This window comes from Erythrolamprus reginae, chromosome 3 (genome assembly GCF_031021105.1).
Source record: "Erythrolamprus reginae isolate rEryReg1 chromosome 3, rEryReg1.hap1, whole genome shotgun sequence".
Lineage (NCBI taxonomy): Eukaryota > Metazoa > Chordata > Lepidosauria > Squamata > Dipsadidae > Erythrolamprus > Erythrolamprus reginae.
In genome coordinates this window covers 98,775,326-98,792,425 of record NC_091952.1, presented here as the reverse complement: position 1 = coordinate 98,792,425, position 17,100 = coordinate 98,775,326, and the positions used below count along the sequence as shown (strand labels likewise).

Here is a 17,100-nt window from a genome sequence, read left to right as displayed (position 1 = left end):
ATATATTTCATTACACACACACACACATTACAAAGAGGAAAGGACAGCACTCTGACATTTAATTATCATTTTTAAGAGCAGGACCATCCTGATATATTATGGCTTTCCCCCACCCCCTGAAAATAAACTACTGTAGTAAAAGTCTGTATTTTTAATTTAATTCTAATACTGGGTTGAAAAGCACATAGTTTTACCTGGAAAACTGTCATGATGGCTGCAGGGAAAGTATCAAAATTTGCTGAAGGAGTGCCGTCCATAAAATTAAATCTGTTTAACAGAAGAAAACAAATGTGAACATTAATGCTAGGACATTTTTTTTCCCGATTCAGCCCACAGAAGAGAGCAAATAGTTGAATTATCCAACCTTGTGGTCTCTTTCTGTAATTCTATATTTCAGAAAGGTGATGGACTTCCTTTTATTGAATTTGCTCACATGAAATCCAGACAGCCATTGTCTGGGAGGTTTTAATTTGGATTCCTGCAGGGGGCCAATACAATCAGGGCAAGAGAACAGAGTCATGATATAGTTGAAAAGATAATTCAGGAATTATCTTTTGAAGAGCAATGGAGAGCAATTGCTATTTGTTTTAGATATTTAATTGTATCTCCTTATCACTGAAAGCATGATCTCAATCTTCTGCCGCTTCTCTGGATTCTAACAAATTGCCAATGTATACAAATTTCCGAATACAGAATAAAGAGCTATGAATCTTTGAAGCAATTTTTAAAAAGCAACTAAAAGACTGTTAGGATATTTATTTCTGTGATAGCTACTGAGTATTATGTTTGTGCAATAAATCTGCAAAATAGAAGAAAGGCATATCTTCCAATATCTTTCTTCAGAATCAAGTTAACTAGACCCTCATATCTTGCAGGAAACCCATAAGCAATTGTTTATCCTAGGGCACTTAAACATTAAGTAGCATTATTGAAAAATGTTATGGAAGCTTTTTGGAATAATGCAGCATTTTGGATGACATATTAAAGAAGTTTTCTTTGGTTATGTACTTACCTGCCACCAAAGAGCTGCATCCCAAGTAGAGCAAAGACTACAATGAAGAGGAAAAGGAGGAAGAGCAGGCTGATAATAGACTTCATAGAACTCATCAGAGAGACCACCAAATTCCTCAAGGAAGCCCAATACCTGGAAAATCCAGATGTTGTTATAGCCTCCTTCTAAAAGCATCACAAAATTGTTTTATTTGGGTGCACCAGGATTTATTTGGGTAACCAGAATTAAGCAGAATTTTGCCATACTATCATAGCATTCTAGGGTTGGAAAAGACCTTGACGATCTTCTAGTCCAACTACTGGCCCAAAGTAGGAATGTTCATATCATTCTGGCAAATCACTGCCTAGCATTTTCTTCAGAATGTCTAGTGATAGAACATCCATGCTATAACAGGCAGGCTGCTCCATTGCTTAATAGTTCTCACAATCAGGAAATTCCTCTTATTTCAAGTATCTCTTACTGTAAAGTTTCTATCCATTTGTTCTTGTCTTACCCCCAGGAGCTAGGGAGAATATATCTAATTCCTCTTCCCTGTGACATCCCTTCATGCATCAGAATATTTCTATCATACCTGCCCTTAAATTTTAAGGAAAACATAACAAGATTTAGCCTCCAAGCCCTTTACCATCTTTGCTGCCCTTTTTTCAGTTTCTCGGCATCCTTTTGTATTAAGGAGAACTAATAACTGAATACAGAATTCAAGATGTGGCCTGCTAAGTGCAGCATAGAATGGTTCATCATTCCGTGTGACTTTGATACCAAACCTCTATTGATGCTGCAGTGGCTTTTTTGGCAGCTGCAATACATTCTTAAGTTGTAACATACCAAACGTCCCAGATCTTTCTTGCAAGTACTATTGCTAAGGTAAATACTAACCAAACTATTATGTGTTCTGTACTATAGATATGGCTTTGCTTACTTAAATGCAGAATCTTACATTTCTCAACAGTGAACAACATTTGTATGATTAGCACCCAATCCTACTCAAGATCTTTTTGAAGTGTTTTTAATAGGAAAGTGAACACAAGAACAAGGGGACACAATCTGAAGTTAGTTGGGGGAAAGATCAAAAGCAACGTGAGAAAATATTATTTCACTGAAAGAGTAGTAGATCCTTGGACCAAACTTCCAGCAGACGTGGTTGGTAAATCCACAGTAACTGAATTTAAACATTCCTGGGATAAACATATATCCATTGTAAGGGACGTACATAAGTGCACTGATGTGCCTAACATCCCCTGTCCAATTACCTTTCCTTTTCTCATATATCCTATATATTCTCTCCCTCTCATCCACTCTTCTTTTTTACTTACTATCCCTATATATACTACTTAATATTTATCTCATTCCATATGTATTGTATATTGGACAAAGAATAAATAAATAAAAAATACAGGAAATAGTATAAGGGCAGACTAGATGGACCATGAGGTCTTTTTCTGCCATCAGTCTTCTATGTTTCTATGAATCTTGAGCCCCTTCCCCCTACTTTTATCACCTACCGGTATATATTTTATCAGCATGACTTCTGTTCCCTCATCTAAGTCATAGCTGTTGAACAGTGCTATGTCCAAGGCATAACCTTGAGGTACCTTGAGAATCATATGGATATTATTGTTCAGCCAAGTACTGAGTTCATCTTTTAGCAAGAACATCCAGCCCACATTTTCCCACTTTATCAGGAGGGGACTATAGTCTGCCTTACCAATTCCCATAGATTAAATATACTACATTCACAGCATTCTTTCAGTCAACTAATCTAATCACCTCATCAAAGAAAGCAATAAGATTTATGTTTTTTTAAAAAATCCATACTGGATTCTAATAATTACCCTATTTGTTTCTAAATGCTCAAACGCCCACTGTTTAATTATTTTTTGTAGAATTTTCTCAGGTATTGATGTCAAACTGATCAGTCTTTGGTTTCTCAAGTCTACTTTTTCTGTTTCTTAAATATTGGAACCGTGTTGGCTGTTTTCCAATCTTCTGGAACTTCCAGTATGTTCCAAGGAAAAACTATTAGCATGAGTGTGTATGGTAATTAAGGATAATTGTATGTTATTATGTCAGTTTCAGCTTTCTAAATTTTTGCTTAGTTTTTTATAGGTAGATAGACCAATATTATTAACGCTAGGGATGGCAAAAGAAAAATGGGAAGTTATATCTGTCAATCAAGCAATTAAAAAGGCAGAGAAAAAGGACAGAGGATACACTAAGAAAACAGGTAGAATAAATCTCACTTTGTGACTTTAAAGATCCGTAGAAGTCGTAGGGCTCGCATGACACTAATCCCAAAAGAAGTCCCAGGTCTAAAGATAGCCCAAACTACTTCAAAGATGCTCCCTACTGTAACCTAAGAGAGAAAACATGTGCAGAAGAAGTCCTGAAATAATACAGTGGTCTCCAAATTGCAGCCCTCTGAGAATACTATATTCAACTATAATCCCAATAGTTTCTTTCAACCAGCATGAACAATTCTCCTTCTCAATGATGCTTCACATGTTTGTGCTGTTTTGCGCACACAAGATCAGCATATATATTTATACTTTGCAATGAAACTAAGCAATAGCAACAATGAACCTGCTACGTATTTTATTTCATTTGTTGTAGAGCTACTTTGCATTCTAAATTGTACAAAATCCATCGCCTGAACACAATGCAAAGTACTGAATCACTAAATCCTAATCGAAACAACACACTGGCTAGTTTTATGGCAATTAGGTAATCAGAACTTCTTTTAAAGAATCTTAAAAATGGTGGCTTATTAGCCATGCCCAATAGCTTGTGTTGGAATCTTCCGCCTTACAGAATTGTAGTTCCAACTATTTTCTGGAGAGAAATTATTTTTTAATCAATTAGGACTGGGTATAGGTATTCCTGGATTTTGCCCATTAAGGACAATAAAAATGTTTAAGAAGCCATGGTTTTGCTATTTTTATGTATGACTATTGTAGCAACATTACTATTTGTGCAAAAATAGAATGACCTAAAGCAAAGCAATGGATGATGAATATGACAGAACTAGCAAAGATGGCAAAAGTGACTTGTTTGATTACAGAAACATCAATAACTATATTTAATAATAAATGGAAACCACTTATGGACATTTCCCCCAAAAAAGGCAAAAATGAAGTTGTAATTGATGAGTTTGGTGATTCGAAAGGATAGCATATGTAAAGCAGAGAACTATGCTGTAATCTTAAAGAGAGATGATAAAATATAAATCAATCTATAACCAATAAGATTGGAAGCCACTTCCTTATAACTTTCTTTTTCCTTTTTCTTTTCTTTTCTCACTATGCACTGTTTTTCTTTATCTGTTCTATTTTTCCCCCCAGTTCCACTGGTGGAAATTACCAGTGAGCAAAATCATTGCTTCTTTTATATCCATCCATCCATCCATCCTCTTTCTAGTTCTATACAAAAAAACCCCCTATTTCCCACTATACTTTTACCTCTAGCAGTGATACTTTTTCAGAAATCTACTTTTGTAGGAAGAGCTGAGAACCATTTAAAAAGATAAGTTTGAAGAAACACTTCTGATATACATAGACTACATAGAGGGCTACACACCTAAGCATCAGTTTAATCAAATGACTTTAAAACTTCCCTCTGAAAGAACTTCCCTTTGCTCATCTATGGCACCACATTCTCTGCCCTATTCACTTATAACAGTTTATTCACATCAGTGGATTTCATCCAATTAACTTATTTCCTTCATTATCATTTGCCCTGCTTACCCCGCAGTCAAAACAGTTGAAAGAAGAATGGAAATAAAGACGTGGTCCCATTCCATACATCTTCAAGGACATCTCTAGGAGGAACAGGCCCAGAAATATAAACTCTGCATAGTCTGGAAGAAAACCATCCAAGTGGGTTAGTTCCAGTTCTACCTTTCTGTTTCATTTTTTTTAAAAAAAATTATAAAAATGAACTATATACCTTCAAATATCAGGCTGATTTTTTGACATTTCTGTATCTAATTGGGTACCCAATCAAACAACATAGATCAGAAAAGCTAGTTACAACTAGGATTGCAGCTTCTAAAAATGGGGGGAACATGATAAAAATTTCTTGTCTATCCAACTTCCAAGATTAAAATAGAAGGCTCATCATTGGATCATTGCGCAATTTCTACTGATGAGTTTTTGCCTACTGGTATTCTTACAAAGTAAGTTGTGCCTTTATATTATCAAATCAGATATTTAGGAGATTTTATTTGAGTCAATATCACAGATGGTAATGTATCTAAAGAAGTTAGAGTGTTCTAACTATCTCTGCTCTAACTATCCTTCAAGCATTTTTTTTTCTGGACACCGAATTGATGTGGATTATTTTGATTTACTTTAGTTTAGCAAAATCAGTAAGAAGCATATTACTTCTTTTGCCCTTTATTTCATGTACAAACAGTAATATGGGATATCCCAAAAATATTTTGAAAGTCTTTTCATGTAGCAAGCAAAGAACCTGCTGTAGGGAATTTAGAGGATTGGGTTAGCAGTTGTGGTGTTCAGAACTCAAGAGTCAAATGTTCTTCTCCAGATTAGGCTTTTTGCAAAAGTTCATCAATAATTTCACAATTTTTGTTCTGACTTGCTACTATTTCCAGGTCTGTTGTTCTTCCAGCTGTTATTTCTTTGGGCTGCTATTGTGGCCTATACAATTTTGTTTATAAGCACCCATGATGCCATTACCAAATGACGTTTGTGACACCATCAAATAAAATAATGCGGGTTGCCCATTTTATTAGTAAAATTAAAAAGGAATGAAGTCAGTGATAAACAAAACATTACTATTTCAATTTACAATTCTAAAAACTGGTCTGTTTGAAAACGTGAATGCATTCTATACGTTTTCCTATTATATACATTTTCCTTTTCACTTTCTCCTAATATATTCATTCTGCACACATTAACAAATTGTGAACTACATTACAATATTCAGGAAAATATGGATATTTTCATATAGCTACTTTTTGGGTTGCATTTCTTTCGCGTTATGCATTGAAAAACCTCAATAACATTCTCTCCAGTAAATGCAATTGAGGATTTGCCCTAACTTAATTAAACTTAGCCACTTAAGGTAGTTGATTAGAAAGGTCGGCCGTTCGGCGGTTCAAATACCTAGTGCTGTGTAATGGAGTGAGCTCCCGTTATTTGCCTCAGCTTCTACTAACCTAGCAGTTCAGAGGCATGTAAAAATGCAAGTAGAAAAATAGGAACCATCTTGGTGGGAAGGTAACAATGTTCCATGTGCCTTTGGTGTTTACTCATGCCAGCCATAGGACCATGGAATCAGATAGCACTGGCTCTTTGGCTTAAAAATGGAGGTAAGCACTGCCCCCTATAGTGGGGAATGACTAGCACATATGTGTGAGCGGAACCTTTAGCTTTAATTCTGGAGGTAAGAAGGAGATTCATTGCAGCTGTCATGAATTTCCTCATGAGAATATTTTCTTAAATTTCTGTCACAACAGGCTTACACTCCATAATCACCAAAATTCCATTTGGCAGTGCTCAGTCTCTGTGTGGAGGTGAGGTGCTTTTACTTATGCAATCGAAGGAGTCCAGAAATACTTCACAAGAGTCCTTCACTCCTCCTCACGTAACAAATTACCCTACTCCTCCAGACTTCAAATACTAAATTTAAAAAATTTACAACTACGTCGTCTCCAAACTGATTTAACTGTTGTTCATAAAATCACACATCATAATGTACTCCCTGTCAGTGACTACTTCACCTTTAACAACAACAACGCAAGAGCACATAATAGATACAAACTGAATGTAAATTGCTCCAAACTTGACTGCAGAAAATACAATTTCAGCAGTAGAGTGGTCACCGCCTGGAACTCATTACCTGACTCTGTTGTTGCTTCCCCCAACCCCAAAATCTTCAACCTTACATTATCTACAATTGACCTCTCCCCTTTTCTAAGAGGTCTGTAATGGGCCTGCATAAGTGCACTTATGTGCCTAATGTCCCTGTCTTACTGTCTTATTATCCTTTCTATTACTACGTTCTACTTATGTTATGTTATGTTATGTTATGTTAATATGTACTATAATACAGTACTATACTTGTTTGACAAATAAATAAATAGATAAAAATAATGCAGTTGTTCTAGGCTACTGTTTCTTGTTCTCTGCTTGAAATTGGTTGCAAGAACTCCACCACTTACGTAGCAGGTGTGTAAGCCATGCAGGCTGTTTGTGATGGACAATAGCCACACAAGCAGTGTTGAGGGCTACTATTCCCAGGACAAGCCAATAGAACACCTGGGATTTCACCATGTGACGAACAGATATCCGCAGGAGGCGTTCTTTGTGTCGGAAGTATGAGGCCCCATCCAATTTTGCACTTTTGATGCTGGATCGAGCAAGTGGGGTTCCTGCAATGTAAGGAAGAAGAGAGATAAGAACTCATGAGAGCTAGCAGAATGCACTATAGACTTTAATTATTAAAAAGCTTACAGTTATTCTGTCATTGTCTCATTCCTTCCCAGTTTGAAGACTCTTCTTTCTACCTTCTATTCAAAATGTTATAGGGGGTAACAATGGAAAAAAAGTACAGGAGTAGCATCTCCGGTTGACTGTATAGTAGCTGTAGTATAGCAAATATACAATTGTCCACTTTACTTACTATAGCTCAAACATCTGTTTGAATGTGGCTGTTTCATGATTTGGGACAAATATTATATTGTAGTAGAATGAAGTACCTTAACTAGCTGAAGGACATACATTGTTAGTTTCCTCTTACCTACAGATGAGATATCCACACGCTCATCGCTAGAATCACGATTCATGGCTTCCGTCCGGTTCCTTTTAATAGTTGCTCTCCTAAGTACTAAAAAAAGGAGAAGAAAAAGCACACCAGTAAATATTACCTCTGTTATGCAGTAACAGTGGGCAATTCCTAACTTTTGCTTTATAATAACTGAGCAGAAACTGAATTATTCCTGGAGGTACAGTTATGAGAGGCAACAATGGTAGGCATTTCACTGGGTATATACACTATGCCTTGGCCTGTGATATAATACATATCACTTAACTCTACATACTTTTGTGTTGTGGTTAGCTCTGGCCCAGCTCCTGCCCCAAGCAATGTGGAGGTGGATGTGGGGGAGACATCCACATGCCGCAGGCCTGTTTTGCTCCCAATGGAATCTGTCTCCTCTGAGCAAGGAAGCGTGAGTGACAGGGAAGAGGGGAGTTTGGCAGACAGCCCAGGAGGAGATCAATCATTTGTATCATCCCTGGATTCTGAACAAGAATTAATGACACATCCACACATACGTAGAGTGATGCATAGGAGACAACAACTGAAGGATTATTACAAGAGAAAATGAGGCCACCTGTGGTTGGGTGGGGCTGCTGTAATTAGTGCTACAGATAAAAGTGCAGCCTGGTGTGTTAGTCTCATGGCAGTTTATCTGATTCATTGTTTCGTCAAGATTGTGGTTTTTTGCTGTTCAAGATTGTGGTGTGTGGACTCCCTGGACTTTAGAATTGGACTCAATTTCCCAGTTATTGGGTGAGCAATTGGATTGCATTTCACCTGTGCCTTGTGTGTACCAAAAAATCCCTTTGACATTTAAAAAGGGAGCTGTTTCTGTTTTTCTGTTTATAAAAACTTTTGGGTTTTCCTTTTATCGTGTGGTGTGTGTCTTCCTGGACTAATTATCCTGTAATTATGGGTGGTTGAAACATGCCGGCAGAACACTTTTGTAATTTTAGTGTATGCATTTTTTGTTAGTGTATGCATTTTTTGTCATAAAATTAAAGTTGGACATTTTGCTTTAGATATAATTTCTAAATCACCATGAGGGTTAAACTAGGAACCAATTGTTCCCAAGGCAGAGATTAATGCTGTGTATGCATACAAGAATTGCTTATTTCCAAAACCATTAAGTATTGTACCATATATTCATTCATTTGGAAGGGGAGGAGGTGGAAGACATGGTCCCAAAACTATAAAACCCTGTTATCATTATTCATTGAGACAACATTAACTATGTCTCAGTATAATTTCTAATCTAGCTGAACCATATCTGAACCTTATAAAATCTAACTGAGGAATGGAACAAAATAATGAAGTATTCAGAGATCTGTGATTTATTGCCAAGCCAGAATCTGAGGAGCATGATGATCAGGACAGGGGATATGTACTGTATTTGTGTGTTTGTATATTTGTCATGGCTGACATCAACTATAGATAAACTAAAGCTGGGAGAATATTCATAATATGGGTTTGTTCTACAATTACTCTGTATTGTCTGATATCTAAAGTATTATTAATACACCTGAGAAATATGGCTTAAAGATACTGAACTATATACTGAAAACTTAGAATACATTTGTCTAAGAAAAGTGTTAAATTTATTGAACTTTGAGTGTTGCCAAGAAGAGTCTTCGGAAAGGGACGGCATACAAATCTAATAAATTAAATAGCACTTTGCTTTGTTGGGAAAAAAACCTGTCTATTTCATACTGAAATACTGAATTCAATGGACTCCTTATAACATAATGGAAAAACCAAACACTAAGATTCTGAATAGACACATATTAATTCACTCTTTAAAAACAAAGTCACCCTTTTATACAGTATCTATGCTTTGTTAGTTCCTTTTATTTTCTCCATATACAGGGAGTCCTCGGGTTACACCAGTCCCGAGTTACGATGTTTCGTGGTTACGACACATCGCCTGGCAGAGCAGTTCCGCACTTCTGTTACTTCTATTGCAGAGTTTCACGAAGGTCCGCAGCTCGGTTAACTTCTGCGGATCCATGGGCGGCCCCCTCCTCCTGCCATGCCGTGCTCGCTTGGCTCGCTCTCACCGCGGGATGAAGAGCCAGGACCCCCCAACCTGCTCCCCTCCCCTCAAAGCAGGCCTCGCAAGTCATGCACTGCACTGCTTAATGGCTCCCACACACCCTCTGGCAAGCTTCCCACGGGGGGGGGACAGTGACTCCCCCTTCCCCTCTTCTAGAAATGAAAGTGGCGCTGCCCTTGACAATGCTTCAGTCCGTTGCCTTTGGACTCGCGGTTTTCTCCTTCAGTTCAGGCTGCAAGAGGACGCCAGTGAAAAGCCCCTAGCAATGCATTTGTTGGCTCCGGTGCTTTCTGAAGTACAGGGGTGGGAAGAAGGCGCAAATGAAGTGCTTTAGCAAGCAGGCATTTCTTTAGTCACTCGCTGGGATGCAAACGCGAAGTAGCTGGTTACGCATGCTGGTGACGTCATGATGTTGTGATCCGGGGGCAGCAAGGCCGTTTAAACGTGCGAAGTGGAGGAAGATCAGGAATGTTCCAACTTACACCAAAAATTGGCTTATGACGCGATCTAGGAATGGATCAATGTCGTAAGTCGGGGACCCCATGTATACTGCTCAAAATATAAAGGGAACACTCAAATATCACATGCTAGATCTGAATGAATGAAATATTCTCATTGAATATTTCATTTGCACAACTATTCCATTTGCAAAACAGCATGTGAAATTGTCAAACAGTGTCGCTTCCTAAGTGGACAGTTTGATTTCACAGAAGTTTGATTTACTTGAAGTTATAATCTGTTTTTTAAATGTTCTATTTATTATTATTTTTTGAGCAGTGCAAGGCAGTCACAAAATGAACATACCACTGTGCTTATGATATTAATCCATCTTTCAGCTTTGCAGATTTTTGAAGGTTGTAAAAAGCAAGCATTGGCCATGAAGTTACTTTTTCATCATCATCATGTTGAAAACTATGCATAGTTGCACAATGAGGCAATTACTTTAAAAAGGACTATCCATTATTATTTTGTAGAAGTAACAGTTTTTCTTTCTTCTTTTTAAATGGATATTATATTAGATTACCAAAACTTAAAATTAGATCATTTGTTGATACTTCAATGCTGGGTGCAGTAGAAACATAGAAACATAGAAATCTGACGGCAGAAAAAGACCTCATGGTCCATCTAGTCTGCCCTTATACTATTTTCTGTATTTTATCTTAGGATGGATATATGTTTATCCCAGGCATGTTTAAATTCAGTTACTGTGGATTTATCTACCACGTCTGCTGGAAGTTTGTTCCAAGGATCTACTACTCTTTCAGTAAAATAATATTTTCTCATGTTGCTCTTGATCTTTCCCCCAACTAACTTCAGATTGTGTCCCATTGTTCTTGTGTTCACTTTCCTATTAAAAACACTTCCCTCCTGAACCTTATTTAACCCTTTAACATATTTAAATGTTTCGATCATGTCCCCCCTTTTCCTTCTGTCCTCCAGACTATACAGATTGAGTTCATTAAGTCTTTCCTGATACGTTTTATGCTTAAGACCTTCCACCATTCTTGTAGCCCGTCTTTGGACCCGTTCAATTCAGTAGAGATGGCGTTATCATGATATGGAAACCCCATGTTGTTAATCGGCTGATCCGATCCAAATATCTGTATTTGGGAGGTTTGAGTATGCCAGCACCTGCATCATTTGCCATGTGATGCCTTCCTGGCTGTTAGACTTCTTTTATTCCTCTTACTTGAACAAATAGCACAATTGGGGAACAATCACAAAGGAAAAAAACACATCGGGTAAACATAGTCATGCCCTCCTGCTTCTCCCTTGCAAATTCCTTCTTTCTCCACTTTTGGCTGCCTCCATAAATAGACAGAAGGGTAGCAAAACCTGGATGTGTGGCATGCAGGCAGATTTAGCCCATCTTCTACTGACAAACATGCATGGGCTGTGCACAAGGAGTTAACTGACATATGGTTGTGAAAGCAAGTGTACTGTGAATCATTTAGAGACAATGATGTTATGTCCTGGGAAGCTGGGAAGTTTTCACTCTAGTCCAATCAGGAACTCAAGCAGATAAAATCTGATTGGCTGCTGAGTTAAAAGGCTCCCTATTTAAACCCCTGCCTATAGCAGGACTTTGCTGATGTTTGCTCCCTATGATCAATAAAGAGCTGAAATCACTAAACCGTCACTAAACCCTCTTCAGTAGAGGGACTTAATAGTTATTTTTTTGAGAGAGATAGAAAGAGGATTCTTACCTTCTAAGGCTGATGTGCCAGAATTTTTGTTCTCTTCAGCCAGCATTACTTCCTCTATAGAAAGATTAATAATTGGTTTAGTTATATAGTTGTCTAGCTTTCTTGAACTTTTGTGAAGCAAACAGTTCTCAGTTCTCATGTCCACAGAAATAGGGGAAAGAGGATTAATAAAAAGGAAGAGGTAAGAAAATATTAAAATTCCATTCTTAAGTAAGTTGCCATTCCCTACCTGTTCAACCAATTTCAGGGCCAGATGTAATGTTGAAACTAAACAGCTACTCTGCAAAGAAAATACAATCTAACCTTGTGTAATGGCTACTTGTGTCACTTTCTCCCAGGTAAGATAATTGTCATGCGGTATTGATTTGTAAAACTCATAACACTACTCCTATACACTATGAATTATTATCTGAAATTGAAGTTTAAAATTATATTAAAGCGTATCTACTTTATATTTGCTGACTTTGCTATTGAAATTTCCAGGAATATAGCAAGTTTTGCACTATTGCAGTTGTTATTACAAAACATTGAGTTGACTCATGTTGGTTAAGGGCACTAAATGGTTAAGACAATAGCCTAGAAATGGGAAGATTGAGTTCTAGTACCACTTTAAACATGAAAACTGGTTGGGTGACTTTGGGCCAGTCACTCTCAGCCCAACCTACTACCCAGGGTTATGCTTGTGGAAAAAATAGGAGGAAAGAGTATGTTTGCTGTCCTGAATTATTTATTTTTAAAAAACTGGATACAAATAAATAAATAAATAACTCTCCATCTGTCTTTCTTTCGATTTTAAGTACTTTACTTTTAGATATGTTATTACTAAAATCCTTCTGTACCCTGTTTCTTCTTTGGTGTTTTTGGAAGATGGGTGTTTCTATATATTAATGAAATTAAAGTTAAGTCAGACATGTCAGAATAGTCCAGCAGCCATGACATATTCAGGTAGAGTCCCAGATTACATACTTCTTTTTTATATGAAATGCAATCTTATTGAGAACAAGCAGATATTATAAATCCTGAAGTCACATCTTTAGATTTAGCAATTAAATATTTTCCAAGTTCAGTTTCAAATTGTATTCATCCATCCATCCATTCATTTAATTCCTGGATTCATATAGGAGCCCATATCATACATGTGATTCTGGGTGACTAATTCAATAAAAATATCAGTGCAAAAAACAATGGAATTAAATAAAGTACTAAAATATAAAATGGGTACCAAGAATAAACCCATCACCCCACAAATGCATTTAAACTATTAACTCATTCCTTTCCTGAGAAAAAAACCCAGATCTTAACAATTATATGAAAGGCTAGAAGGGCTGGGGCTAATCAATTCTTGGTGGGAATGGTGTTTCAGAAGGCAGATACTCAAAATGCATAGTTTCTCTGGTCCTGACTGATGATATTGTCATAATCAGTTCCTGAAGCATGCACATATAAGATTACATTAGCAGATGTGACTTCAGATCAACAGGTATTTTGTTTATCTTGAAAAATACTTTTCCAACTTTTTTTTAAAAAATGGGAAATTTAGACTGCCTGCCACAATTAGAAATGTCATTTCCAATTATCTGGAAAAAAACTTGAATTATTACAGAAAGAAAACCAATACATCTGCAGAGAGAATGCATTACTTTATCATCAATTTTTATTCATATTATTATTGTAAAGATGTAGTATCAAGAAAGAGCCCCGAGAAAATTGAAATGTTAATTGAAACATATTTCTTAAAAAATGTGACACTAGTATGTTTCTATGCAACCCTCTTTTTGGATCTGAACTACTAGTTGTATGGAGAAAATATTTGCTTTCCCCCCTCTTTGTTTATAAGAATGTCCTGTATAAGTAAGCAAACAACAAAAATCACAGATAAAAGTTGTGAAAGGCATGTGATGTGGCTGTTGGAATTGATGGATTAACAGTGTTAATCTATGCACAAGTAGAAGCATAATGGAATGGAATGGAATAACAGAGTTGGAAGGTCTTCTAGTCCTGCCCCCTGATTAGGCAGGAAACCCTGTACTACTTCAGACAAATGGTTATCCAATCTCTTACCATTGGATTTGGTATTATGTACTGTGCTGTTTTTTATTATTGTTGTGAGCCGCCCCGAGTTTGCGGAGAGGGGCGGCATATAAATCCAATAAATCTAATCTAATCTAATCTAATCTTATTTAAAACTTTTATTGTTGGAGCTTTAACAACTTCTGGAGGCAAGTTGTTCCACTGATTAATTGCTTCTCTCCTTGACTAGTTTCCATTTGCTTCTTGTCTTGCCTTCAGTTGTTTTGGAGAATAGTTTGATTCCCTCTTCTTTGTGGCAGCCCTTGAGATATTGGAACACAAGAGTCTCTCTTGATGAAGTTGGACTTAGGGGTTCAGGTGGGCTTATTTCTCACGTACCTGCCTCCCAGCTGCGTGTCAAAAGCCCTGCCTGTGCTACTCGAGGAGGTAGCCGGGTTGGCGGTGGAGTTCCCCAGACTTATTGTCTTGGGGGACTTCAACCTGTCGTCACTCGGCGAAACCTCTGGGTTGGCACAGGAGTTCACGGCCACCATGACAGCCATGGACCTGACTCAAGTAGTTCAGGGTCCGACTCACGAGGGAGGACACGCACCTGACATGGTATTCCTCTCCGAGCAACTGAGTAATGGTATGAGACTAAGGGGCTTAGAAGCACTGCCTTTGTCATGGTCAGACCATTTTCTACTACAGCTTGACTTCCTGGCTCCAATCCTTCCCTGCAGGGAGGCAGAACCAATTAAGATGTTCCGCCCCAGACGCCTGATGGACCCAGAGGGCTTTCAGATGGCGCTTGGGGTTATTCCAGATGCACTCATCCACAGTTCGGCGGAGTCTCTTGCGGAAGCCTGGAACAAGGCTGCAGCGGAGGTTCCTGATCGGATTGCGCCTTTGCGACCTCCCCGTGGCGCTAGACCCCGTAGAGCTCCATGGTTCAACGAGGAGCTCCGGGAGTTGAAATGCCAGAAGAGACGTCTAGAGAAGCGATGGAGGAAGAGTAAGTCTGAATCCAATCGAACACTTGTAAGAGCTTTTATTAAGACTTACAAAGTGGCGCTCAAGGCGGCAAGATGCGCGTATCATGCCGCCTTGATTGCATCAGCGGAATCCCGCCCGGCTGCTCTGTTTAGGGTGACTCGCTCCCTTCTTAATCAGAGGGGAGTTGGGGAGCCCTTACAGAGTAGTGCCGAGGACTTTAACATGTTTTTCGCTGATAAAATCGCTCAGATCAGGGTGGACCTCGACTCCAATTGGAAAACAGAGTCGGCTGACAACGAGTCAGTTGAGGTGACTGGGGCCCATACTTGTCCACCTGTCTGGGAAGTGTTTGATCTGGTGACACCTGATGAAGTGGACAAGGCCATTGGAGCTGTGAGTTCCGCCACCTGTTTACTGGATCCGTGTCCCTCCTGGTTGGTTTCGGTCAGCAGGGAGGTGACACAGAGCTGGGTCCAGGAGATTATTAACGCTTCCTTGGGGAGGGGATCCTTTCCATCATCCTATAAAGAGGCGCTCGTGCGCCCCCTCCTCAAGAAGCCTTCCCTGGACCCAGCCGTACTTAATAACTACCGGCCAGTCTCCAACCTTCCCTTTATGGGGAAGGTTGTCGAGAAGGTGGTGGCACTCCAGCTCCAACGATCCTTGGAAGAAGCCGATTATCTAGGTCCCCAGCAGTCGGGTTTCAGGCCCGGTTACAGCACGGAAACTGCTTTGGTCGCGTTGATGGATGATCTCTGGCAGGCCCGGGACAGGGGTTTATCCTCTGTCCTGGTGCTTCTTGACTTCTCAGCGGCTTTCGATACCATCGACCATGGTATCCTTCTGCACCGGCTGGAGGGGTTGGGGGTGGGAGGCAATGTTCTCCAGTGGTTCTCCTCCTACCTCTCCGGTCGGTCGCAGTCGGTGTTAGTGGGGGGTCAGAGGTCGACTCTGAGGTCTCTCCCTTGTGGGGTGCCTCAGGGGTCGGTCCTCTCCCCCTGCTATTTAATATCTACATGAAACCGCTGGGTGAATTTCATCCAAGGGCATGGGGTGAGGTATCATCAGTACGCTGATGATACCCAGCTTTACATCTCCACCTCATGTCCAGTCAACAAAGCAGTGGAAGTGCTGTGCCGGTGTCTGGAGGCTGTTGGGGCCTGGATGGGTGTCAACAGACTCAAACTCAACCCGGATAAGACGGAGTGGCTGTGGGTTTTGCCTCCCAAGGACAATTCCATCTGACCTTCCATTACCCTGGGGGGGGAACTATTGACCCCCTCGGAGAGGGTCCGCAACTTGGGTGTCCTCCTCGATCCACAGCTCACATTAGAGAACCATCTTTCAGCTGTGGCGAGGGGGGCGTTTGCCCAGGTTCGCCTGGTGCACCAGTTTGAATTGTGACCGGAAACTGATCGGCAACCAATGCAGACTGCGGAGTGTTGGTGTGACATGGGTGTATTTAGGGAAGCCCATGATAGCTGTCGCAGCTGCATTCTGTACGATCTGAAGTTTCCGAACACTTTTCAAAGGTAGCCCCATATAGAGAGCATTACAGTAGTCGAGCCTCGAGGTGATGAGGGCATGTTCTTTATACGTTTAAGCCTCCAGTCCCCTAATCGTCTTTGTTGCTCTTCTTGGCACGCCTTCTAAGTCTCAACATCTTTTTTATACCATGGCAACCAAAACAGTAATTACAAATGAAAATAATTCAGATAAATCATCAGGAAATTATTTAAATACACTCTAGTTGCTCTTTTAAGTAAAAAGGTCTCTCCTTGAACTAGTGTCAATTTCACTTTTCATTTTTCATTATCCCCAGCTCTTAGGACATCACAACAATGTTGTTGTTGTTGTTGTTGTTGTTATTATTATTATTATTAATCTATATTGTTACATAGGAACAAGGAAAACATTCTACTGAGACTTATAAGAGTACTGTGATGATCCTATGTAGATTCCCACCTCGTTTAAGCTAACAAAAAAAAGCCTTGTTAAAAACGCCATGGCATATTTTAGCAATTATTTTTTTTAAACTCACC

The 17,100-nt window shown here is 39.1% G+C and overlaps 1 protein-coding gene across 1 annotated transcript in view; it reads right to left on the bottom strand.

Moving 5' to 3' along the window:
• Positions 1-17,100, bottom strand: part of CACNA1E (calcium voltage-gated channel subunit alpha1 E) — a 377,710-nt gene that overhangs the window by 131,699 nt on the left and 228,911 nt on the right. The window contains exons 9-15 of the mRNA XM_070746282.1: positions 12,053-12,106; positions 7,772-7,858; positions 7,194-7,403; positions 4,753-4,865; positions 3,253-3,365; positions 1,013-1,144; positions 195-267 (exon numbers count right to left, since the gene is read on the bottom strand). Of these exons, the coding sequence (XP_070602383.1) occupies positions 195-267; positions 1,013-1,144; positions 3,253-3,365; positions 4,753-4,865; positions 7,194-7,403; positions 7,772-7,858; positions 12,053-12,106 (782 nt within the window). The remainder of the gene's footprint in view (positions 1-194; positions 268-1,012; positions 1,145-3,252; positions 3,366-4,752; positions 4,866-7,193; positions 7,404-7,771; positions 7,859-12,052; positions 12,107-17,100) is intronic.